This window comes from Bos javanicus, chromosome 13 (genome assembly GCF_032452875.1).
Source record: "Bos javanicus breed banteng chromosome 13, ARS-OSU_banteng_1.0, whole genome shotgun sequence".
Classification (NCBI taxonomy): Eukaryota; Metazoa; Chordata; class Mammalia; order Artiodactyla; family Bovidae; genus Bos; species Bos javanicus.
Window position 1 is genome coordinate 62,257,359 of NC_083880.1, and position 25,953 is coordinate 62,283,311.

The 25,953-nt window shown below is 52.6% G+C and overlaps 1 protein-coding gene across 2 annotated transcripts in view; it reads left to right on the forward strand.

The window, feature by feature from the left end:
• Positions 1 to 25,953, forward strand: part of EFCAB8 (EF-hand calcium binding domain 8) — a 52,723-nt gene that overhangs the window by 8,100 nt on the left and 18,670 nt on the right. For both annotated transcript variants that reach the window (XM_061437261.1, XM_061437262.1), the window contains exons 4-16: positions 4,882 to 5,000; positions 6,530 to 6,633; positions 7,103 to 7,238; positions 10,503 to 10,608; positions 10,840 to 10,924; positions 11,485 to 11,609; positions 13,547 to 13,620; positions 15,738 to 15,868; positions 20,035 to 20,102; positions 20,424 to 20,575; positions 22,461 to 22,598; positions 23,952 to 24,065; positions 25,211 to 25,438. In XM_061437261.1, coding sequence (XP_061293245.1) covers positions 4,882 to 5,000; positions 6,530 to 6,633; positions 7,103 to 7,238; positions 10,503 to 10,608; positions 10,840 to 10,924; positions 11,485 to 11,609; positions 13,547 to 13,620; positions 15,738 to 15,868; positions 20,035 to 20,102; positions 20,424 to 20,575; positions 22,461 to 22,598; positions 23,952 to 24,065; positions 25,211 to 25,438 — 1,580 coding nt within the window. The remainder of the gene's footprint in view (positions 1 to 4,881; positions 5,001 to 6,529; positions 6,634 to 7,102; positions 7,239 to 10,502; positions 10,609 to 10,839; positions 10,925 to 11,484; positions 11,610 to 13,546; positions 13,621 to 15,737; positions 15,869 to 20,034; positions 20,103 to 20,423; positions 20,576 to 22,460; positions 22,599 to 23,951; positions 24,066 to 25,210; positions 25,439 to 25,953) is intronic.

The window sequence follows — 25,953 nt, forward strand, 5'->3', positions numbered from 1 at the left end:
ATCTCACCATTTCAGTGGGTCAGGAATCTGGGCAGAGTTTAGCTGGCTCCTCTGCTCAGGGTCTCACTAGGCTGTGATCAAGGAGTCAGCTGGGGCTGCAGTATCAACTAGGCTTGATTGGGAAGGATTCACTTCTTTTTTTAAAAAAAATATTTATTTATTTATTAGGCTATACTGGGTCTTAGTTGCGGCATTTGGGATCTTTAGCTGAGGCGTGTGAACTCTCAGCTGCAGCACCTGAGATCTTTAGTTGGGACATGTGGGATCTAGTTCTCTGACCAGGGATCGAACCCAGGCCCCCTGCCTTGGGAGGTGTGGAGTCTTAGCCACTGAACCATCAGGGAAGTCCTTGTGAAAGATCCACTTCTAAGTTTATGCAGGTTGTTGGCTGAATTCAGTTTCTTGAAGCTACAGGACGAAGGGCTCTCATTTTGTCCTGGCTATTGGAGGGCAACTGTCTTCAGCTCTTAGAGCTGCCCGGTTCCTGGCCCTCTGGGACTCACCAACAAGGCTGACTTCAACACTCAAGCCAGGCAGGGAGGTAGAAAATCAGCATGAGGTGAGCTGCCATCACATAGTCCTGCGCACACAGTCGCATGTAGCCTGTCACCTTTGCCGTCTTCCGTTGGTCAGAAGCATAGGTTCCACCACACTCAGCGGGGTGTGAATGCTAGGAGGTCTGGGTCACCTTCAGTCTCTTTGCCCCAGATGACTACGTGTGTTTTCACATGTCTGTAACCATACTTTAATTTCACACCCTCCTTTTTCTCTTAATGTTAATTTCTTAAGAGTTTTTTTTTTTTCATATGTTATGTGATCTGCTGAACCATCATTAGCAGTGAATGCAAGGGCTCCACTGGTTGACTAAGCCATTTCCCTAAATGAAACATTTAGGTTTTTTTTAAACATTTGTTTATTTGTTGTGGCTCTTGGCGTCTCTGTTGCCTCATACGGGATCTTTCCTGGCGGTGCATGGACCCTCTAGTGGTGTGCACTAGAGGGTCCGTGGAGCACACAGATCCTGGAGTACACAGTCTCAGCAGTTGCAGTGCATGGGCTTACGACATATGGTGCATGGGCTTACGACATATGGGATATTAGTTCCCTGACCAGGCACTGAACCCATGTCCCCTGCATTGCAAGAAGGATTCTTAACTACTGGACCACCAGGGAAGTCCCCAACTTTTAGATTTTTACCAAGTTTAAATAACATTGTGAAGAACATCCTTTGTACATAAGTTTTTGTTTATTTTTCTTTTCAGAGCTTGAATTTTCCCCTTGGGAAAATACACATAAAGTTTACTTATTATTCCTACTGGAGTTCTTTAAGGCATCTTTATTTCTATCCAGTAGACTCGGAGCACCAATGCTGGGGCCATGGCTACTTGCCCCGTCAGTTTGAGTTTGACAGCCACACTGTGATGTGGGCAGGAAGGGTAACAAATGGCCTGTTTATAAAGAGCAGAGTGAGGCTGGGGAGGGACCGTTTGTGTCTGACCTGAAGCTGAGATGCTTCCTCCTCCGAGCTCTTTGGGTGTTGGTGTTTGGCGGCCAGGAGGCACCACCCCTGTCTTGGAGGACCCGACAATCACAGTTTTGGCCACAGGTTTTATTGCATTTTGTTTTGAACAGGTGATATATTCACACAGGTAAAAATTTAAAAAGTGCCATCACCTCTCCCTCTTTTTGAAGTAGACCACTAATTTTTTTTTTTAACAATAACAATAACAGTAAAAATAACAGTATTTTTACAATGCTGATCCTAGGGAATGTATTAAGGGTAGCCAGGCTTCCCTGGTGGCTCAGATGGTAAAGAATCTGCCTGCAATGCAGGAGACCTGTGTTCGATCCCTGGGTCAGGAAGATCCCCTGGAGAAGGAAATGGCAACCCACTCCAGTATTCTTGTCTGGACAGAAGAGCCTGGCAGGCTACATACAATCCATAGGGTCGCAAAGAGTTGGACACGACTGAGCGACTCTCACTCCCTCCCTCCCTCCCCAGGGACATGATATTTTCATTTTTGTGCTCCAAGAGCTATTTTTAAAAATTGTGTATTTATTTGGCTGTGTCAGGTCTTAGTTGCGTCATGCAGGATCTTTCCTGGCGGCACACAGACTCTCTCAAGTGGGGTCAGATGGGCTTCAGAGCACGCAGCCTTCAGGAGTTGCAGCATGTGGGCCTCGTTGCTCCTCGGCTGGTGGAATCTTAGTTCCCCAACCAAGGATTGAACCCATGTCCCCTGTGTTGCAAGGTAGATTCTTGACCACTGGACCACAAGAGCTATTAATGAACCATTTGTTCATTATACGTGTGAGCTTGGGTGAGTGTTTCTTTTTAGCAGCAATGTGCAGGGGACCTGACTGGTTCCCACAGTGTACCCATCCTTTCCAGGACACCTTTGTGTCTAGTCTCTTCTTATACTCAACAGTTTTTTTCAGTTCAGTTCAGTCGCTCAGTCATGTCCCACTCTTTGCGACCCCATGAACCGCAGTACGCCAGGCCTGCCTGTCCATCACCAACTCCTGGAGTCCACCCAAACCCATGTCCATTGAGTCGGTGATGCCATCCAACAATCTCATCCTCTGTCGTCCCCTTCTCCTCCTGCCCTCACTCTTTCCCAGCATCAGGGTCTTTTCAAATGAGTCAGCTCTTCGCATCCAGTGGCCAAAGTATTGGAGTTTCAGCTTCAACATCAGTCCTTCCAATGAACACCCAGGACTGATCTCCTTTAGAATGGACTGGTTGGATCTCCTTACAGTCCAAGGGACTCTCAAGAGTCTTCTCCAACACCACGGTTCAAAAGCGTCAATTCTTTGGCACTCAGTCCAATTCTTCTATTATAGTCTTCTATTATAATTCTTCTATTCTTCTTTATAGTCCAACTCTCACATCCATACATGACCACTGCAAACACCATAGCCTTGACCAGACGGACCTTTGTTAACAAAGTAATGTCTCGCTTTTTAATATGCTCTCTAGGTTGGTCATAACCTTCTTTCCAAGGAGTAAGTGTCTTTTAATTTCATGGCTGCAATCACCATCTGCAGTGATTTTGGAGCCCAGAAAAATAAAGTCTGACACTGTTTCCACTGTTTCCCCATCTATTTCCCATGAAGTGATGGGACCAGATGCCATGATCTTAGTTTTCTGAATGTTAGCTGTTTTTAAGGAGAAGAATATGAAAATAATACGGCAGTGAACAATATATATAGGTTCTTAAACAGCAGTGAAAGGACTCTCCCTGTAGTGCTGTCAAGAGGAGTTTGTTCATTAATTCTGCACAAAGGCATTTTGACTGCCAGCTCTTCCCCGAGGGGACGGCTCTGAGCTCGTGGGCTGACGTCTGTCTGATACACAGAGGGACCGTTACGTGTCACTCAAACGTGTAAAGCTCTTGGCAATCACTTTAGATGAGCAGGCTGGATCTTTCTTTAAGCACGGCAACTTTCGTTCAGCCTTTCATTTGTTCCTCAATCTAGCTGTAAGCGATGACAGTTGTCACTGTAGCACAGAGCTGGTTGTTTCATGAGGAGCACGGAGCAGGGTGAGAGCATGACCCCAGATTGCTGGGAATGGCTCGGTGCCACCACTCACCAGCTATGTGACCTTGGGCTCACAGCCCACCTCTTTGTGTCACAGTTTCCTCATGCCCTGCCCCCCAGCCCCCACCCCCCACCCCCTGCCACCATCAGCCAGTCAGTGTGAATAAACTCAGATGATACTGGTACTCAGTCATCATCATCACATCCCCCAGGGCTGAAGGAAACACTCAGGGAACAAACATCTGCTTCACGTAAGGACTCAGTCATGGAGGGATCAGGCTTAGCCCTGTACTCCCTGAGCTCACGGCCAGGGTGGTAATGAGGAAGGTCAGGGGGCAGCAGAACCAGGCAGGGTGGTGTGCCACCTCCTTAGAGAGTCTCTGGGAAAAGGCTTCCCTGTGGAGGAACCAGGCAGCACAAAGGCCTTGAGGTGACATGGTGGCTGCAGCAGAGAATGAAAGGGACAGTGGTGGGAGGTGAGGTCCTAGAGAAGAGCCTTCAGGCCTAGGTGAGAGTTCCACCTCGGCCTGAAGTGCTTTTTTAAGTGCTTTTTAGAAGCACTTAAATAAATGTTTCTATTTATTTTTTTTGGCTGCAGTGTGTCTTAGCTGTGGCACTGGGTATCTTTACTTGCGGTATGTGGGATCTAGTTCCCTGACCAGTGATCAAATCGAGGCCCCCTGCACTGGGAGCTGGACCAGCAGGGAGCACCCCATAGAGTGCGCTTTTTAAAGACCGTGATTATTTTTTAAAAACCTAGACAGGAGTAATTGACCCATCTGCAGACAGATTTCCTTGTAGCCACAAAACCCAGCAGGGGAAAAGGATTTGGTTCTTGTCCTTCTGTTCCTTGCTCCTCTCCCCTTTCCATCTTTCTCTCCAGCCCAACGTCGCATTTTAATTGCCTCTAAAAGATGCACATCTCTTGTCCCTCTATAGCTTTGGATTTATTTATGTCTCTTTGTTGCCATTGTTGAAGTTTTTCTCCTTTCCTATTTATTTATTTATGAGTTTTCATCAGTTTTCTTTGTCTCAGTGCCTGGTCTGTCTTATTTGCTCAGAAGTGGGATCTGATCTTGGATCTGATCTTTTTTAGCACCCGTCCCCCTCGCTGCCCTGGGGCCACCACAGTGCTCTCATGCAGCACGTGTGGGGCCAGGATTTGTGGGTGATTGAATGTTGAACAGATAAGATGGAAAAGATGACCCAGCAGCGTGACCCTCTGTGTGCCCAACCCCCCGCCCCCCAACACCCAGAAGTCCAGGAACACTGTGGCTGGTGATGGGGCCAGGGGACTTGCAATGAAGAGGATGGTGTTCTCCCTTCTCTTTCTTGAAGCCCTGGACATGAAAACTTTCATTAAGGCTGTGAAGAAGATTCTGAGCAATATGTCAGAAGAGATGCTGGAGGCGCTGTTTTTGAAGGTGGACTTGAACTGTAACGGCTTCATCACCTGGGTGAGGAGGGCGCCCCTGCTGCCTCAGAGAGCTGGGGGAGGCTGGGAGGCATGGGCCGTGGCTGGTCAGAGGGGCACAAGGAGGGCTGAGGATCTGGGGGGCAGATTCTGGGGGACTTTCTGGGTAGAGGGAACACTTGGAGTCTTCAAGGGGGCCCTGTTGAGACTCCTGAGAGCTGGACTCGTTGCAGCTTGTTCCCCTCGGGGGGACAGGAGAGTGTGTAACAAAGGCTGGTGACCCCTGCATGAGGCCGGCTATGCCCCCAGTGGTGAGCAGCAGAGGCCTCCAGCTGTCATGTAACGCTCCTGCACACCGGCCTCCCATTTGGCTAAGGGGGTTCCCGCCAGTGCCACAACCATCTCCTGGCCCTTGATGCTCACTCATTTAACAGTGCCTATTAAATCACAAAATGTCAGAGTTTTAGAGCATATTTATAATAACGCTACTTCCTGCCCCAATTTTAAATGTTCTACAATGAGCATATACAACATTTAACAATGCAGAACACAGTAAAGTACAGAAAAAATCAGTCTGATGTATTGATGTAGCCATGCTGACAACGCCAGCTGGCATTTGTAGCCGATATAGACCTAAGCAGTCTAAATATCACTATACTCAAACCTCGCAGGAACCCTACGGGGTAGGTGCTGGTAACGTACCTCTATTTGACAGACTGGGAAACTGAGGCAAGAGAAGAATAAACTGGCCCGAGCTTACAGAGTTACTTTAGCTGAGTCAGTCTTCAGACCTAGGGATTTTCCTCCAAGAGTCCATGTGTAGTCAGCTCTGTCACACCTCCCCCCAAGCATGGATGTGCATTCTGTTTTTATATGCGGTTTTTGCTTTCATTTCTTTTTTTAAATTTACTTTTAATTGGAAGATAATTGCTTTTCAACGTTGTGTTGGTTTCTGCCACACAACAATGTGGATCAGTCATGAGTATACATATGTCCCTTCCTTCTTGAACCTCCACTGCCCATTTCTCTTAACATTCTATAACAAACATGTTTCTAGCACTCTGTCATCTACACCATGATCTTTCTTCAAAGCTCCCTGTCTCTTGTTACGGCTTCACCTGGTGGTCCGCTCTGGCCTTGGCCGTATTTTCATGAGGCTGCTCAATAGAGCCTAGAGGTGCCCTTGTGGCTTACGGGTGCTTCTCTATTGACTTGATATATGAGCTGGGGCAACGCATCTCTACTTATGTGGGCCTCAGTCTTATTATCTGTACAGTGGGAGGAATGAAGGGACTCTGAGGAGATGCCAGCTGTGGAGCGAGGTGAGGATCATTTGCTTAAAGAATGAGATAAGGTGGGAGGTACTGTTGTGCCGTCTTCACTTACATGTGCAAATAGGCCCTCTGCACAGTGTAGATCCAAGAACAGCACCAGTGCTTGGTGGCCTCCCTCCACCAGAGCCTCCAGGGGCTCCCAGAGACCCTTGGAAGGGGCTGGGGAGAAGGGGAAGGCCCTGGAAGCCGGTGCTTGGTTTGGCCGACACCCACCTGCTGGCGCTTCTTCCCGAGGCAGCAGGAGTACGTGGACTACGTGATGCGCGAGTTCCAGGGGAAGGAGAAAATGATGAGGGGCCAGTACCGCCTACGCTTCCACCTTCCCATGAGGATCATCCCTCTGTAAGGAGCCTCTCCCTGGGCTGAAGGGTGTGTCTGGACAAGGCTGGGGCCGGCCTGCACCCGCGCCCCTTCCTGAGCCCCCTCTCCATCTCTAAGCACTAGAGTTGTGGCTGGATACACTTTTATTTTGCAGTTTTCATCACAAGCCCACTCTACTTGCCTTCCGTGGGCCGTTTTTCCCTTAAAAGAACATCTATTCCCTATCTTGTCTGGCCCGTCCCTCATGAGGGAGCTGACTCGCTATTTCACGGGTTAAACTTCTGACTCTGGGGTCCCCACGTCACCCCAGCATCATTCGTGGGTCTCTTTCCTTTCTGCCCACCATTGTTAGTGGTGACAGTCCCCTGCGGGAGAGGCAGAGTCCGCATCTCAAGGAGTGAGCTTCTCGGGGTACCGGTGTGGGAAGCTTGTCTGTCCTCTGGGCATTTTTCCGCTTTGGCCTGGGCTCCCCTCTTATCACCTTCCACAGGAATCATGGGTGTGAGATCGTGAAAGTGGAGTTCTTAGTCCAGCGGCTCAAGAAGATTGGCCATTTCCTGACTGTCACCAAGGACGGCATCCTGCAGTTCTGGTCAGAATCCTTCATGCTGACCAGCTCCTTCAGGGTGAGCGGGGCCCACACGGGTGGTTGAAGAGCCTCTGCCTTCACGCCCAGCAGGCTCCTCCTCTGGGCCTGTGGGCTAGGCATCCGTGCTTGCTCTTGGGGGCAGGTCTGGCTTTCCTGTGGGGCCATGAGCCTCACGCTTCTCTTCTGAGACTAGGATTCCACCTGGATGTCCACTGCACTTGTATGCCCAACAGACACCCTAAACCCACTTGGTCCAAATTGACTGTAATTGTAGCCTACCTTGTCCACCAAACTTCCTTGTCCTGTGCCCCCCAAGGCAGTGAATGGCATCACCATCCACCAAGGTTCTTGTGATCAACCTCCTGTCCCTGTCCCACCCGCTCCACCACCAAGTCCTGCTGGTTCAAATCTTCTGCTTGGACCAGGGAGGAAGTCACAGTGACTATGAACATGGGCCTTGGAGCCCAACTGCCAGGCATAGATGCTGCCTGACTGCAGCATCTCTCAGCTGTGTGACCCCGGAAGTGACTACAGCGCCCTCTGTGTAGCAGTTTCCCCATCTGTCAAGTAAGCTTAGTAATAGTACCCCCTACACACAGGGCTGCCAGGAGAATTTCATGACATAACCCATGCCTGGTGCTTGGAGTAGAGCAAGGTACACAGTAAGCACCTGACCAACATAAGCTGACATTGTCATCATCACAGTCGTCTGAGCCGTCGGCTCCCAGCCCAGTGCGGTGAATGATAAAACGCTCAGGAACACCCGCTGTGGACTTGGCATTGCCAGGCCAGTCCAGCCTCCTCCAGCAGATGAGGAAGGCTGCTCTTCAGGGGAGGCTGAGTGAGCATGCTGTGTGCCTGCAGAGCGTTTCCTAGTTGCATCAGGGGTCACGTCATCCTTTGGGCTGGGAGGATTCTGGGGCATCCCCCATCCCCGGTGGCTGATGGAGGGACCTGAGGCCTGGAGTTCCAGGAACTCGCTCAGCTGCTCCTGGTAATTTGTCCCTGTGTTCCTGAGGCTGGGGTTTCTGGCACATTCCACCCTCTTTTTCTCTTGTGTGCTTATTGGGGGAACACATTATAGCCTGAGATTCTGCTTGTGGCTCCTACTTGGTCACCTCGGCGCTCCCAAGGGCCATAGCCTGGGAGGGCCAAAGAGGACAGAGGGAGGTTCCTGTAGAGGGCCGCAGATGTGGGCCTCCTTCCCTGAGGGGCTGCTTGGGCAAGTGGATGTTGGCAAGAGTGAGCCGCCAAGCACCGGCCTCACACACTCACTGTAGGTCCACAGTCGTCCAGACTGAAAGCCCCAGAGTCTGGGCTTCACTTACCAGCTGTGCAAGCTTGGGCAAGTCTCTGAGACTTCCCAGGGGTCCATTTCTAGTCTGAACACCAGCATGTGTGTGTGTGTGGTGGGGGCGGTAGAGGGGGTGATGGGCGTTACCATCACCTCCATTGTGTGTGGGTGAGACCCTAGCCTGGTGCCAGAGAGGGGCTTCTGGGGCCCTGGTCCAGTGTCCTCACCACCTCTGCTGTCAGTGCAGGCCCCTGCTCTTGGTGCTCTGGGTTCTGATGGGACAGTTCAGAGCCTGCGTGGCATTATTCAGGGAGTAAAATGCAAGTTCCTCCTCTTCCCTGGACAGTGCAGCTCATTTCTGCTGACCCATCTTTGCACGAGTGTCCCCCGCCGGGAATGCCAGCTCAGGTTCTGTCTGTGTAAGAGTTGTGCGAGGCTGGCACCAGGGCGGGAGGCACCCCTGCCTGGCCCAGCTCCCCCTGATGCCAGGCAGCACTCAGATGCTTTATCTGTCATGGTTCCATTCATTCCTCACAACCTGACAGGTCGGTTTCTCATTAATAAGCCAGGTGACACTGGCAGATGGTAAACAAGATTCAGGCAAAACAAACAGAATGAATACCAATGTTAGGTGTCAATTATATCTCAGTAAAAATCGGAGAAAAAAGATTCAGGCATAGAGGGGCAGGTGTGGAAAAGTCAGTTTCCCTGTCTCTCTCCGACTCTAATTCTGTTCACTGGAGGCAACTGCTGTGACCAGTTTGGGGGTGCTCCTCCATGGACAGCCTGTACACACACCCCACCTTTCTTTCTAAATACACAAATGGTAGCACATTAGAATGCTGCTTTTCACCTCACTTTTTCACTTAATAATAGATCTTGGTAACTATTCTGCCTTGTATGTACACAGCTCCCTCGCTCCTAATGTCTGGGCAGCAGTTGGTGTGTGGGTTTATGTAGGGCATCCTTTCCAGGCAACGTCTGGTCTGTTGCTATCATAGCTGGGCAGCAGTGCCCGTTCCTGCTTACGCTTCTCTGTGAATACCTGCAAACACATCCTTAGATGCCTCTTGGAAATGGATCCCAGGATCACAAACTGCACAATTAAAACTTGGATGAGCTTGTCAAACTGCTCTAAAAAGGGGTTGTGAGGCTAAGTGTTCTGTAAGCCCAATTTGTGTTTTTGTTGTTGTTCAGTGCTCAGTCATGTCCGACTCTTTGTGACCCTATGGACTGCAGCATGCCAGGCTTCTCTGTCCTTCACTATCTCCCTGAGTTTGCTCAGACTCATGTTCACTGAGTCGGTGATGCCATCCAACCATCTCATCCTCTGTTATCCCCTTCTCCTCCTGCCTTCAGTCTCTCCCAGCATCAGGGTCTTTTCCAACAAGTTGGCTCTTTACATCAGATGGCCAAAGTATTGGAGCTTTAGATTCAGCATCAGTCATACCAATAAATGCTGCTGCTGCTGCTGCTAAGTCGCTTCAGTTGTGTCCAACTCTGTGCGACCCCATAGACAGCAGCCCACCAGGCTCCCCCATATTCAGGGTTAATTTCTTTTAGGATGACTGATTGGATCTCCTTGTAGTTCAAGGGACTCTCAGGAGTCTTCTCCAACACCACAGTTCAAAAGCATCAATTCTTCGGCACTCAACCTTCTTTATGGGCCAACTCTCACATCCATACATGACTACTGGAAAAACCATAGCTTTGACTAGACGGACCTTTGTCGGCGCAGTGATGTCTCTGCTTTTTAATACACTACCTAGGTTTGTCATAGCTTTTCTTCCAAGGAGCAAGCATTTTACAGACATGGAAATTGGTTTTTAAATTGGAAGCTTATCCAAGGCCCACTATTGTACTTTGTGGTAAGGCTGGGCTCCTTACCAGGTCTGTGCCTGGCTCTGGGGCCTCGGGGGACAGGAGAGGGTTTGTGGGGACCCTGTGCTCCTGTGCTCTCCCGGGCGAGCCGCCCCGGACCAGGTGTCCTCTGTCCCCCTCTGGCAGCTTTACCAGATCCAGCCGTCCCACAGCCAGCAGATGTGGGTCATCGACATGGTGTGTCTGCACAACATGAACCTGGTGGCCGTGGCGTCCACAGACCAGAAGATAGGTGAGTTCCCGCCACCCCACAGGCCCGCCCCCGGCCGCTGGCAGCCATGCATTGGCACTGGGAGAGATCTGTCGCTCAGCCAACCATGAGCTGGACTGGAGTCCCTGGGAGGATTGCTGGGTGGTGACTAGTGAGGCTGCTCACTGTCACCAGAGATGACCACCCCCCGCCTCTGGCCTAGGACACGGGTTTGGGTTCCCATGCGGGCCTACTCCTCTGTCTCTTCCCCAGAGTTCTTTGATATCAGTAGCCACAAATGTGCCCGGGTCTTCACCTTCACTGATCTGGACAGCTGCGTCCTGACCATGAACTACTGGTGAGTCTCCTGGGAGAGTGCTGCAGGGTCTCGGCAGCAGCCGCATCACTCAATGGGGCTGGGGTCTCCAGAAAACCTCTCTGGAAGTGGCTCTGGAGTGACCCCACCCTCTGCGCCTGTGTCCTCTTTCCCCCAAGCCGCTCCTCTGTCAGGCCCCTCTTCGCGGTCACTCAGACCGCAGAGTCGTCATCGGCTCCTCTTCCATTCCCTCTCAAACTGGGTCAGCCGTCAAACTGGCCTGTCCTGCTGTGGCCTAAGGGTTCTGAGCACATCATGGTCCATCGGTAGGGTGACCTGGCAAAGAGCAGCCGAAGGAGCAGGGAGCCATTTATTTTGCTTTTTTAAAAATGTGTTGATTTCTCTTGGACCTGGTTCCCTGATGGTTTGGATCCGGGTGGATGGACCCATGTTTGTCGGCTGTTGGGGTCCAGGCTGGAAAGCTGTGTGGGCTCTGCCCTCACTTCTGAGGTGGAGGAGGGCCTCGGGAGCCAGGGAGAGGTGGGCGGTGCTGCCGGACGTGCCCAGCTGCTCCATGGTCTTCTCTGTCTCCCCGTTTCCAGGTCGGACTACCACAGGGCTGTGTTCTGCTATGGGGACACCAAAGGCAATGTCATCATCTTCACCTCTGACGATGTGACCACCGGGCTCTTCAACCCCCGAGTCCTCCCCAGGACCTCCAAATGGGGTAGGGAGACGTGGGGAGTTGGAGGAGACGGTCCTGTCTTGGGAGCTCCTCCCCGTCCCATCCCTGGGGAGGTGGCACACCAGTGTGCTCAGCTCAGAACCACTATAGGGGTAGGGGATGGGTGACCGCGGGGCAGGGACAGGGCTGAGGAGACGGGCAGTCCCTCTGAAGGTGGGAAATTGTGCCTGTGAGGGCTGGTTCGGGGGCCGAAACAGGGAGTCTTCAGAACCCTTCTCATCCTAGGGAGAAAAAACCTGTGGCAGCTGAGTGACCCCTCTGGGCTCTGGGACAAGGGCATGCTTCCTTCATTGTGTGAGCAGAGTTCTGCTCCCCATGGCTGGGAGCTGCCTGTAGGTGGGGAGTAGGGTGGAGCTGAGGGGCTGCCCTGAAGGTGGGCTCTGCAGGGCCTGGAGGAAAGCCCAGCTCCACAGCATGAATCAGCACGTGACCTTCACCGAGCCCTTGGGGGCTGAGCACGTCACCTCCTACAGTTTACCTGTGCCAGGAGGGGCTGATGTTGTCACAGTCTGTTAAGGGAGGAGCAGGGGAGGGTAAAGGGGGTGAAGGCTTGCACAGGCCCCACAGTGACGACTGAGATCCCAGGCAGGCAGTCTGCCCCAGAGCTGGCACCTGAACCTCTTGCTGGGCTGTATCTCAAGCTGACTAAATGCTGGAGGGTGCTGTTTGGGGATGCTCTGCCAAGCGGCAAGGGATCCCACGGCCTCGGAGCCTGGGGCTGTCCGGGCTTGTCTGAGCTGGACCCTGCCCAGGATCGAGGCTTCGACCCGCAGTGGCAGTCCTCCAGGCTGCTCCATGTCCATCTAGAGGAGGCGGAGGCCACTAGGGGCCCCAGCCCCCAGGAATACTGGCTCCCCTCCATCCAGGATTCCAGAGCGGCCTCTTGGGCTTCCGGAGTTTCTGAGCGGGACTCTCCTCTCTCCAGGGGCTCCCAGGCCTTGGTGACACCTCCTGCCTAGCTTGTTGGGCAGCATTCACTACCAGCCAGGCAGGAGACGGGTCCTGCCCTGGACGCAGAAGGGGTCTGGCACCCCATGTGCCTGCCTCATCAGCCTCTACCCCTGGTGCCCACCCTGTCCTGAGCCAGCCCACCCTGGTCACTATGCCACCCTGCAGATTGGCACAGGAGGCTGTGGTGGTCTTTGAGCTGAGTGGTGGACAGGAAATTGGAAGGGAGGCAGATGAGGCTGGAGTGTTGGATGGGAGTCCTTCCATGTCACATGCTGCCTGAGGGCCGGGGACAAACAAGAAGGGGCATCCAGCAGTGTGCGGACTTGGGAGGGGCTGGACAGACCAGCTCTGTGTGACCTGGACCCCGTGGCTGAACCTCTCTGTGCCTCGGTTCCCTTATTCAAATGGGGATGAGCACATTCAGTTCATGGATTTGCTAGAGGTGGAAGGAGAGAAAGTGGGGGCAGGGCTATGCTCACCATGCAGGCTCCAGACATGCTTGCTTTACGACGCATGCATGCAACTTCTTCTTGGAACTTGTATTTGCCAGACAAGATGGGGCATGTAGTTTGAAGCAGAATGACAAACTCCCAAATGACTGTTTTCAGAATGAATAAGAGCCCAGGATCTCAGTTCATTCTCCGCTCCTGCAGAGTCCGAGCTCTCTAATGGAGACTCAACAGGGGAGAGTTGAGTCTCTAAAATCTGGCTCCAGCTCTGCCAGGGGCTGACAGGGGGACTCTGAGCAGCAGTGTTTATTGGCTCAGGTCTGTTTCCTGGGTGCCAAGTTCAGTGTCTGCACTGAACTTGCCAGGACACAGGGAAGCTTGAGCGAGCATTTGTATGGGAAAGCCTTTTGAGATGCATGGGAGTTGCAAACCAGCCCAAGGGGTCTTGCTCTTGAGGTCTTGTTTGTCCTGCAAATGGGAAGACCTGGTGACCTGGGCCTTGATTTTCTCCCCTATCAGATAACTGGATCAACGTTTCTACCCGGAGGCTTCTAAGTGAGAAGTCCCCTATGTATAGAAGTTACCGGCTGAAGGTAAGGGGGCTCTTTCCTTGGCTGTTTCCATGGTAACTAGCTGTACACATGTACCACTCAGAAATAAATACAGCAGGTGGATCTGCCCTTGGGTCTGTGGTGTTGGGCACTGGTCCCCGGGGAAGGGGGTGGAGGCACCTGCTGGATCCCGCCAGCTCTTTCTGCAGAATCCCCAGGCGAGGCTGGTCTCTCTCAACACCTTCCTTGCGGCCCCTCCTGGGTGGCTTCTCACCATTGCCCAATTCCTTTCTCCATATGGTGCTTTCTGCATTCAGCAACTTAAAGAATCATGAGCTAGAAATACAGTCAGGTCACTCCTTTGCTCAAAATCCCAGTAGCTGTCCTGTTTGAACAAAGTCTCAAGTGCACCCCATGACCATCAGGACGGGAAGGTCTCTGGCCCCTGGCTTGTTTCTGGTCTTGCTTTCTACCTTGCTTCTCCTCACTCTGACACAGAAATGCCAGCAAACTGCTGTTCTCTGAGTGCGAAGCCCGTGGCACTGCAGGGCCTTGGCACGTGCCATTCCTTTAGGCTACTGTGTTCTCCCCCCACTTACTGTACGCACCCCTCTGTTTGCTTTGGGTCCTAAGCAGCCAGCCTAGCACAGCCCTGCTTGCCATCCACCTCTGCCTTCATCCCTGCACTGCAGTGCTGATAGCAGTGGTCCCCAACCCGGCATAAGGGAATGGTTTCATAGAAGACAGTTTTTCCATTGACTGGGGTAGGGGATGGTGTCAGGGTGATTGAAGTGCATTTCATTTATTGTGCACCTTATTTCTATTATTATTACATCAGTTCCACCTCAGATCATCAGGCATTAGGTCCTGGAGGTCGGGTACCCCCTGGCATATAGGACTGTGGCTCCTGTCACAATGACTGTTTTTCTCCCATGCCTCTGAGCTGTTCTCTGACATGAGCTGGCTTTCCTACAATTCAGCTCAATCCTAACACTGTCTACCCAAAGATAGCCTCAGACCCTGCGGGTTAAGGGTCCCACATGACTGCCCTCCACTTCCGATGCCACGTGACTGCCCTCCACTTCCGATGCCAAGTGCAAGTTCAGGCTGTCACCTGTGATTCTGACCCACCAGCATAAGTGAGGTTCCCATGACTGCCCTCCTTGGGTTCGATTAATTTGCCAGAGTAGCTCATAGAACTTCGAGAAACGTTTTACTTCACTAGATCACCGTTGTTTTTGTTTTAAATAAAAAGATGTAATTTAGGAACAGCCAGGTGGCAGAGATGCAGAAGGCACGGCAGAAGTGGGGGTGGAGCTCCCATCCCTGTCTGGGTCCCCACTCTCCCTGTACGCGTTCTCCAGCCCAGAAGCTTTCTGAATCCCATCCTTTTGGGTTTCTATGGCGGCTTCGTTACGCAGGCATGACTGCTCGCTTCGTCAGCCACTGGTAATCAAATCATCCTCCAGCCTTGACCGTGACAGGCACTTGGTGAAACAGCGCATGTGAGACCCAGCTCAGTGCCTGACGACCCCTCCAGTCACCTTGTCCATTCTTGTCCTGGAGAGGAAAATCTCCTGACTGGAAGGCCAAGCATAGGGCCAGACCTCAGAGTGCATCCAGCCAGGCCATGCCCTTGGCCTGTGGGTTGCAGCCTTTTTTCCACCCAAGTTGCACCAGATAACATCCTCGTGTTCTGCATACCTCATCCTGACAAACACAAGGCGGGTGTGGGGGAGCGCTGGCTCCCTGTTGACTAGGGATGAGGGTGGATGACAGGGACTGTGGACTAGGCAGACTTGGACCCATCCTGCCTCCCACCTTGGGATGGGGCCACAGAGAATGGTATTAGTATGCACTTGACCTAGCCTGTCCTCTGATCTATAAATAAGAGTTCACGTGACAGGAGATTTCAGTGCTTCTCACCTGTTCCATTGACAACTGGTGGCCATACTGTCCTGGTCGCATTACCTGGGCTAGAACTGCGGGGCCGGAGCACTTTGCCAGAGCCTTGATCACTAGCACTAGACTCAGGATCTCCTGGCCCTTCCAGCCCCTGATCTCTGCCACTTTCTGGGAGCTGGGCCTGGACGAGGTGGGGCTGGGCCTGGACGACTGTGCTTGAGTTGGGTCTTCCACCACCATCGCTCTCTTTCCAGGCTCTCCACCTCAACTGGTGTCAACAGGTCAAGTTCATCCCCCAGCTGAACCTGGTGGCCTCCTGTTCAGCCATTGACAAGTCCTCTCTGGTGCTGACAGTGTTGCCATCCAAAGTCCCAGACAGCCTCAAGTAAGGGGCACCCATCTCCAGGTGGAGGTGGTGGGTCTGGAGAGGGTGGGTGGTGACACTGACTCTGGGATGCCAGCTTCAGTTCAGCCACACGTGGCCGTCCCTGCTGAGAGGTGGCCTGCCTCCAGGACAGTGGCATCTCCTGTGGGCAGTACAGAGGCCTGTGGATCAGGCTGGGTACAAAGAATCACTGTATGTCCTAAGAGCCAACAGTGGGCTGTGGTGGCTGGAATATGGGCTCTGGAGTCTGTTTTTCATTTTTTAAATTTGAGATTGTCAGTTTTGAAAATTGACATATAATATTATATTAAGTTTCAGGTGTGCAATAGAATGATTTGATACTCATATATAATTTGTGAGGGCTTCCCTGGTGGCTCAGTCAGTAAAGAATCCACCTGCAATGTGGGAGACCTGGGTTCGACTCCTGGGTTGGGAAGATCCCCTGGAGGAGGGCATGGCAACCCACTCCAGTACTCTTGCCTGGAGAATCCCATGGACAGAGGAGCCTGGCGGGCAACGCTCCATGGGGTCCCAAAGAATCGCACATGACTGAGTGACTAAACACATGTATTGTGAAATGATTATAGTAAGTCTAGTTAACATCTATCACCACACACAGTTACACGTTCCTTTTTTCCTTTCCTGCGATGAGAACTTTTATGGAGTCTGGTTTTAATCATTCTGGCATTGCCACCAGCAGCAAAAATGTAAGGTCTCTTTTATCCACCAATCTATACACAAAATTCAGCACAAAGGCTGGCACGTAGTATGATACAGTCAGAAAAACGTTTTCTGAGTGAAGGGATGAATGTGGGTTGCTTTACTTCTGTGAACCTCAGTTTCCTCCTGTTCCCAAAGGGGACGATAATAGCCCTTCACTTACCTCAAGGCTTATGTGAGCGAGCACCGCATGTGGTCTGTGTTCAGTAGTTGGCCACACTAATTCTTTGGAGATGGTTCTAATATATTTCCTTCATGTTTAATTCCTTTACCCTGGAGGGAATATTTTCTTCTGTTGTCTTTTTTTTTTTTTTGAAAATCAACTGTTAGGAATTCCCTCGTGGTCCAGTGGTTGCTGCTGCTGCTGCTGCTAAGTCGCTTCAGTCGTGTCCGACTCTGTTCGACCCCATAGACGGCGGCCCACCAGGCTCCCCGTCCCTGGGATTCTCCAGGCAAGAACACTGGAGTGGGTTGCCATTTCCTTCTCCAATGCATGAAACTGAAAAGTGAAAGTGAAGTCGCTCAGTCATGTCCGACTCTTAGCGAGCCCATGGACTGCAGCCTACCAGGCTCCTCCATCCATGGGATTTTCCAAGCAAGAGTACTGGAGTGGGGTGCCATTGCCTTCTCCACGATTTCGCTACTGAGGGCCCAGGTTTCATCCATGATTGAACAGCTAAGATCCCACAAACTGCGTTGTGCAGCCAAGAAAATAAAATCAGCTGTTAGTCATACAGGTATATGTATATACGTAAAGAAGATTCAAGCATAAATGAATCTGGAATCTTGTGGGGCCCCCTCCTCTCCCCGCTCCCTTATCCAGTCCTCAAGTCCTGGAACTAACTCTAGGCTGGAGGAGGGGAGCATATGCCTGAGGTGATGGGGAGGCTTCTATCTTGCTTTTGTGCTTTGAGTGGAGTGGTGTGGTGGCATTTTGCTTGCAGCTGGTTTGTCTGTTTGGTTCCTCTGATTTGGTGGGAGTATTACCTCATGTTGGTGATATGTCTTTCATTCAGCTTCTTGTTTTATTGGGTCTCAGTGGCAGGAGGCTGTCATGGGGATTACTGCGTTGTGGCCACGAGGGCCTCGGTGGCTGGCCCTGCTGCCTTCCCACTCTAGCCACACTGGCCCCCTCGTGGTTCAAGCATGTTCCTGCCCCCAGGCCTGCATTGGTCCTGTCTGCCTGGTTTTTTTTTTGTTTGTTTGTTTTGTTTTTGAAACATTTTTCCTTTTATGAAAGATTTTAAACAAATAGAAGCAGAGAAATAGTATAATGCTTTCTAAGTTTGATCCCTAGGTTGAGAAGATTCCCCTTAAGAAGGGAATGGCTACCCACTCCAGTATTCTTGCCTGGAAAATCTCATAGACAGAGGAGCCTGGTGGTCTACAGTCCATGGGGTTGCAAAGAGTTGGACACAACTGAGCAACTAACACTTTAATATTCCTAGTACTATCCAAGTTAATCTTTACCCAAGTGTCTCAAAAACATCTTTTTATTATTGTTTGGAATTAGATATGGGCAAGGTTTCTAGGATGGTTCTGGGCAGAGGAATGGTGTGGTCTGACATGCAGAGCATCATTCTGGCTGCTCTGTTGCAAGTGGTGGTCGTGGTGGTATAAGTCGCTAAGTCGTGTCCAACTCCTGTGAACACGTAGACTGCAGCCTGCCAGGCTCCTCTGTTCATGGGATTCTCTAGGCAAGAATACTGGAGTGGGTTGCTGTCTCCTTCTCCAGGGGATCTTCCTGACCCAGGAATTAACCCGGGTCTCCTTCATTGCAGGCAGATTCTTTACCCACTGAGCTAAGAGGGAAGCTGTATATGGGCAGGAGGGGAAATAAGGACACCAGTAGGGATGCCATTGTATTAATTCAGGGCACACACGATGGTGGCCTGGAGTCCGCCAGGAGTGGACATCGAGATTTATTTTAGGGGTGGGTTGCAGAATATATAGTTATACACATGTGCACATACCCCGTTTCTTCATGTGTGAGTGCAGTACACACCCTGGCCAGCAGGTGACACCATTGACTGCTCTTGTTCAGTCTCTCAGTTGAGTTCAGTGCTGCGAGCCCACGGACTGCAGCACGCCAGGCTTCCCTGCCCATCACCAACTCCCGGGACTTGCTCAAACTCATGTCCATTGAGTCCATGATGCCTTCTAATCATCTCATCCTCTGTCATCCTCTTCTCCTCCTGCCTTTAATCTTTCCCAGCATCAGGGTCTTTTCCAGTGAGTTAGGTGATGCCCTCTTGGGGCATGGCCTCTGTAGGTGGGGCTGGCACTGTCAACCCAAATTCTGCCTCTGGAGTGGCCTTGTGGACTTCTTCCCTGAGTCATACCCTGACCTTCCAATCTCTTCTCCACACAGAAGTCTCCTGCAGACCTGGTCTCCTCCAGCGGTCTGTTTATTTCCCTGCAGGACTTGCCATGATGTGTACATGCCCATTTCCTTGTCTCTCTATTCTTTACTCTCTCAGGTGGTTTTCCTCTAGAAGGGAAGCTCCAGTGAAGGCAGGAGCATCCTGTCTGCTCATCCTGGAAGGGCATAGGAACTGGGAAACCTTCCTTGAATAGATGGGTGAATCAGCCTGAAATAATTTCTAGTAACATTTTGTGACAGTTCTTCCAGAATATTTCTTTGCATACATTCAGTGTGGAGGGAGATATATCTGGTTTGACAACACAGATATTTCATATGCTTTTCTTAAACTTTTGAGTTTTAGAGGAATCCTTCTGGCTGTGGAGTGGGGAGCACAGGGAAGTGGCAGAAAGGCAGGAGATTAAGAGCCCCCCACCCCAGGAGGCTGATACAGAAGTGAAGGGGGCCTGGGCCCTGGTGGGATGTGGGCAAAGAGGATTTGGGGCTCGGCTGAATAATGGGAATTCAGGAGAGGGAGCCTCTACGGTGATAACCAGGCTTAGGCCCCCGGGTAGTGGCAGAGGAGCAGTTCAGGGCCAAGTTTGGTTGAGAACATGCTGGAGTTGAGTTCATTTACTTATGGCTGTGCTGGGTCTTCGTTGCTATGTGCGGGCTTTCTCTAGTTGCTGTGAGTGAGGGCTGCTCTTCACTGCAGTGGGGGGGAGCATCTCGTTGCAGGGGCTTCTCTTATTGCAGAGTACAAGCTGGAGGTGCACGGGCCTCAGTAGTTGCAGCGCACGGGCTTAGTTGTTCCACAGCATGTGGGATCTTCCTGGACTGGGGATCCACCCATACCCCCTGCGTTGTCAGGATGATTCTTATCCACTGTGCCACCAGTAAAGGCCTAGAGTTGAGTTTTGAAGGGAGAGTTTGAATAGAAAGAGTTGGTGGGGCAGGATGTGTGGACATGAGGGAATAGCACGCGCAAAGGCACAGAGCTTCTAGGGCTCTGGGGCCTGTGAGGCCATTGGGCTTGACTTTCTCCCTGACCTTCCCGGAACCCCTGCCTCCTTTGCTGTTGTAGGGTGTCCGTGCTGAATTTGAGAAAAGGGATTCTTTGCTTCGATTACTGCCCAGACAGGAACGTCCTGGGTAAGTAACCTTTGTATCACGTGGAAGGTGCTGGTCTGGCAGAACGAGGGTGAGGGCTGCTGAGGGTGTGCGACCTATTAGAGTTGAGGGGGAGGCCTCGTGGCATCTGGCATCTGGCCTCTGGCCGCTCCGGTGCCCGCTCATGGGCACCTGGGGTGGAGTGGTGACGCGGGCTTGCTTGGCTTGGTGGTGGAGGGGATGGGGTGGGGAGGGCAGGTATGGGTCGTAACAGCAGCTGTCATCTGGCTGGAGTCTGAGGCCTGTCCAGGACAAGGTCCCAGCACAAGCCCCTAGTGGCTGATACCCGGTTTTCAACTCCAGTGACTGGTGGCTATGACCCCCTCATCCGCCTGTGGAACCCCTTCTTCTCAAGAAAGCCCGTGTGGATGATGAAGGGGCATCAGACTTCGGTGACACACATCGTTGTGAACAGCAAGGACAGCAGCATCCTCCTCAGCGTCTCCAAGGACAAGGTGTGGCCCTGGGGGGCCCTGGGGGGGGCCCAGCCCGACGCCCCCGCCCATACGTTCCCGTTTCCCAAAGATGCTGGCCCACTGATAGTGAGCTGGCTCAGCCAGCCAGGGGGTTGCCAGTTGGAGAGGCTCAGGGAATGGTGGCACCTCCCTGCCCATGGTCCCACCCCTGCCCAAAGGCCTAGAGGGGGGTACCCCAGGTGGCACCATGGGTCTCTGACCACCTCACCCCCCATCACAATAGAAGCCTGAGCCCAGCTCTGAGCAGCCCACTAGAGCTGCTTTCCACGTGGCCCAGCCTGGCTACGTGGCTTGTGGTCCTGGGCGGGCCCTTCGCTTAACTGGGTCTCAGTCTCCTCATCCAGAGAATGGCTGTTGAGTGGTTTAGAGGAGGGCAGGTGGTAAAGGAGCAGTGGCCGGACTGACACATAGTAGGTGTACAACACAGGTGAGCCTTTCCCCTCCCCCAGACCCAGACTTGCTGCCCTCAGCTCTCCCAGTGACCTCGCTTGCCTGCCCTGGCTGGACCTTTCTCAAATGCCCCAGCTCCTCTGCTCAGGTCCGTTACTCTGCTCCTCTGAACTATGGGTTCAGGATCTCTCCCCACCTACTGGGGACTGCACGTCAACAGTCCCAGGTGTCTTCCTGCAGGGGACAAGTTTGTGTCTTCTGGGACTCGGTAGATCAGGAGCAGGCAGGGCCCTTGGGTCACCAGGACATGCTCCCCAGCACACCCCACACTTCTTATTGTCTGGAATGCTGCTGGCAGCACCAGGAGCTGGGCATCATCCCCTCTGATGGAGACTCTGAGACTGGAGGGGTGGGGAGACAGAAACAGACGCTCATGGTCAGTGATGAGTGGAGCCGGGATGTGGATGGGTCCGTGGATTCAAGCCCCTGCCCTGTCCGGTTTGCTGCCGATGCCCCCGGGTGAGGAGTGTCCCACAGGGACTTCCACGGGCCCTCTGGGGACACTTCCTTAACCTGGGAGGAAGCCAGGGGAACAGGCTGGCCTTTTGGGCAACTAAGTTGGCAGTTCTGTCTGTGCCCTGCCTGGCTTTACTGGAGGGATGCCGGGGTGGGAGCTGCGTGTCTAGGGGGCATGGGCTGCCTGGTGAGGTCTCCATCCTCAGCTGATGAGCAGCAGGTGCTCAAGCAGGGTAGACGCCTAGGGAGGAGGAGACTGGGAGTGGTGTGTATGGCTCAGTTGCCTCATGTGACCATAAGCAAAGACTGATGCTGAAGCTGAAACTCCAATACTTTGGCCACCTGATGCCAAGAACCGACTCATTTGAAGAGACCCTGATGCTGGGAATGATTGAAGGCAGGAAGAGAAGGGGACGACAGAGGATGAGATGGTTGGATGGCATCACTGACTCAATGGACATGAGTTTGAGTAAACTTCGGGAGTTGGTGGTGGACAGGGAAGCCTGGTATGCTGCAGTCCATGGGGTTGCAAAGAGTCAGACATGACTGAGCAACTGAACTGAGTGACTGAACTGAACCTGAACTGAACGATGTCTCTGGGCTTCCCAGGTGGAGCTAGTGGTAAAGAACCTGCCTGCCAATGCAGAAGATGTAAGGGATGTGGGTTTGATCCCTAGATAGGGAAGGTCCCACAGAGGAAGGCATGGCAATCCACTCCAGTATTCTTGCCTGGGAAATCCAATGGACAGAGGAGCCTGGCAGGCTACAGTCCATGGGGTCGCACAGAGTCAGACATGACTGAGCGACCAAGCATACACGCACGGTGTCTCTGTCATGGGCTTGTGGTCTGTGGCAGTGACAGCGTGGTGGCTGTGCTCCCAGGAGCACCCCCAGGCCTCGGGCCAGCCGCATCCCTGAGAACCCACTCTTGACCTCTCTGCTGATTTCCCACCCCCAGAATATTCGCGTGTGGGACATGCAAGACTACCAGTGTCTTCAGTCCTTCTGCGGGAAGCATTTTGCCCTGGGACATTGCCCCATCACCAGCATCTACTTCCACAAAGAGGACAACTCGCTCATCTGCAGCACCTATTCAGTGAGTGCTGTGCGGGAGGGAGGCGGGCCACAGCTGCACGAGGATGGGAGGGGCCATGGTCTGCTGACCCACGGGACACCGAGGGATGGTCACATCCTGTCCTGACTGAGACTGCTTTATGCCATGAGGACAAAGCTGCTGGGCTCTGTGGCCTGGCCCTCAAAGTGCTATCCCCTGCGAATTCCTGGAGGACTGCTTCTAGGCCCCCAGTGGTCACCCTCTATGTTGCTCTTGCTGCTCTCTTGACCTTTGCCTCCTCCAGTCCTTCCTTCTGGAAGCCTGCCTTGACCCCCAGGCTAGGTTAGAAGCCTTCACTCCAAGCTCCTTTGCCTGGCCTGGATCACAGCCCTTATGACTCTGTCCTGTCATGGTTACATGACTGTCTTTCCTGCCAAATCATGAACCCCAGGAGGGCAGGGCCCACACCCACACCCGAGCAGTCCCTGTGAAGGAGAGAACCTGGGGGGACCTGCCGTGAAGCCTGCCTGTGAGCCGTGACTCAGCTGGTGCCCATGTGAGGTCTGCCCTGAACCCCTCAGGGTGGGACAGCCTGGGAGAAGCACAAAGGGCTGACTGTCCATGGTGCCGGTGCGGGGAGGGGGGCAGCGATGTGACAAGATGGAAGTTAGGGGGCTATAGGGATGCTTGGCAGCCAGTAGAAGAGGTTCGACCCAGAAAGGGAGACGAGGGTGTCACCTGTGGTTGAGAGGAAGTGGTAGCCCTACATGGCTCTTCTTCCCTCTGTTGGCCAGCTGACACACTCAGTGTCCTTGTGCCGTTGGCTGACTCTCCCAGATGGCAGGTGTCCTGAGAAGGGAGTTGGTGGGTTCCTTCCCCTCTGCTGAGTGTCAGGACGGCTGTCAGCGCTTGTTGAATTCAACAGACCTTTGAATTTCATTTCAAAGCAGAGAGTATATTAATTAGGCACTGGCCCATCCCTCAAGGAACTCATGGGGGAGTAGCATAACAGATAATTTTAATAGAAAATGCTGTGCATTATATGTAGATGTGTGCTGGGTGCCTCATGGAGCACAGAGAAAGGATCCCGAGCCTGGCTGGAGGCTAAGGCAGTCAGGGAAGGCTTCCTGGAGGAGGGAACACCAGATCGAGGCCTTATGCTTTTCAGAAGTTATAAAAGGGACTTGGACTTGTGCTTTGGGGTTGTAGGAGCTCTAGGGTTTGGAAGCTCTGATCTCAGGAAGTGGGGGCATGGATTTGGGGTGAGGTGTCAGTAAGCCTGCATGCAGTTGAGGATGTCTTGGTGTCTTGGTTTACTGGAAGTTTCTCCCTGGGGCCAGTCACTGACAGCTGGCCCTTCTGACTATCCAACTGTCTGCCCCTCCTCCCCTACAGATTGGAATCCTGAAAGGGTACCTGGAGACGCAGGGGCCTGGGAGAGCAGAGGAGAAGACCACGACTTACAGCACGCCCCTGTGCGCCGTCCTCTACAGCAAGGTTTTCAAGCAGGTCAGTGGGCAGCAGCTTATCTCTAGGGCTGGCAGCAGGCACAGGGGGCGGGGTGGGGCAGGACTCTCAGAGCTTGGGTGGTGGTACGGGCAGTGGGAGGTCGGCGAGCAGCTGTCTTGCACAAGGGTTGCCCTGGGGGAGACCGGAGCTCCACCAAGTGGCCACTGGGTCACCAAACTCCTCTGAGCCTGTGTGCCCCTGGCTACCACCCCAGGTCAGCTCTGGGCAGCCTTCTTTCCGCTGTGTGTGATGGAACACGGGGTGTGGGCTGCTCTTTGAGGATCCTGGGGTGGGTGTTGCCCCTGGAGGTCATTTCCAGGGAAACCGTGGTTCAGCTTTGTTATGGAAGGGGAGGGAGGCCCAGGCTGTGGTCCTGAGCAGAGACCTCTGCATTGGGCAGAGCAACTAGGCATGTAGATTCTGAAGTGTGGGGACAGCGGGGGCTCTTGGGCCCTCTGCCCCCTCTCACTGGTACCCATTTCCTGGCTGGGGCTCTGGGTAGGGCGGCTCTGTCTGCTGCAACGTGGCCTTGGCGGTGGGAGGCCAGCACTTACCTCTTTGGGTTTCCCTCTTGTTCTGGCTCCTGGCACCACCACTCCTCATACCTTAGGGCTTCTCAATGCCCTTAACCAGTTTTAAAAAAACCCTCCTTATCTAGCTTTTCTAGATGTTCTCAATGGGAAGGTTAGTCTGAAGGAACATCCCCTGTTGCTGTTTCATCGTCACAGTCGTGATGTTGCTTCAGGTTGGGGTGACCTATCTTTAACCAACATTTCCCTGCTTAGGGGGCCGTTAGTGTATTTCTTGTTGTTTTTTTCCTATCCTCCATGTTAATGCTTTTTCAGTAAGTGTCTTTTCTGGATTTGGTATGATTTTCTCTGGAAAGATTCTGATAAATTCCATTTCAGAGTTAAAGGGGATTTCACCAAAGCGGTTCCTTCTAAAAGAACTGTGCCAGTTTGCACAGGGCAGAGGAAGGCCTGTTTTCGAGAGTGGGTTGTCCTGCAGCAGGAGGGCTCAGAGTGCCTGTCTTCTCGGTACACTGAGTGGTGGCTGGGCTACCAGCAGTCATGCCAGCTGGCGGCTGCCCATGGGAGTGGGGGCCTTCCCCTCCCCAGGAGGCCTGGCTGTGTGCTCCCCCACAGGTGGTGAGCGGCTGTCTGAGCGGCATGGTGAGTGTGTGGGAGGTCGTGACGGGCAGGAGGCTGATGGAGTTCTCAGTGACGGGTGACCAGCAAGTGGAGCTGACCGCCATGTCCCTGGATGAGTCAGAGGGGTGCCTGCTCACGGGTCTGCGTGATGGCACTGTGAAGATGTGGAACTACAGCGTTGGCGAATGCCTGCTGACCTTCCCCAAAGCGGACCAGTTAGAGGTCAGTCTGGCCCATCATCTGGGGCCTGGGGGCCCCTCACAGCTCCTGTGACCCCAGCACATGCTATTTTTCATGTCTCCCTGAAAGGCTGTGCACACAGACTCCCTGGCTTTTGCCTCCCTGAGCCTTTGTGCATAAAATGAAGCTAGTTGAGACTTCCCTGAAGGTCTAGTGGTTAAGACTTCACCTTCCATTGCAGGGGGTGGAGGTTTGATCCTTGGTTGGGGAGCCAACATCCCACATGCCTTGAGGCCAAAGAAAAAACCCAACACATAAAACAAAAGCAATATGATAACAAATTCAATAAAGACAAAAAATGGTCCACATAAGAAAAATCTTAATAAATAAAATGAAGATAGATAATAGGGCCTGTCCTCCACAAATGTTCTTCAGATGTCAGCTACTCTTGCTCTTTTAGTGTGTTAGCACTTCTCATCTTATATCTTGGGAGGATTTTCCCAGGTAGCTCCGGTGGTAAGGAATCCACCTGCCAATGCAGGAGACTCAGGAGGTCC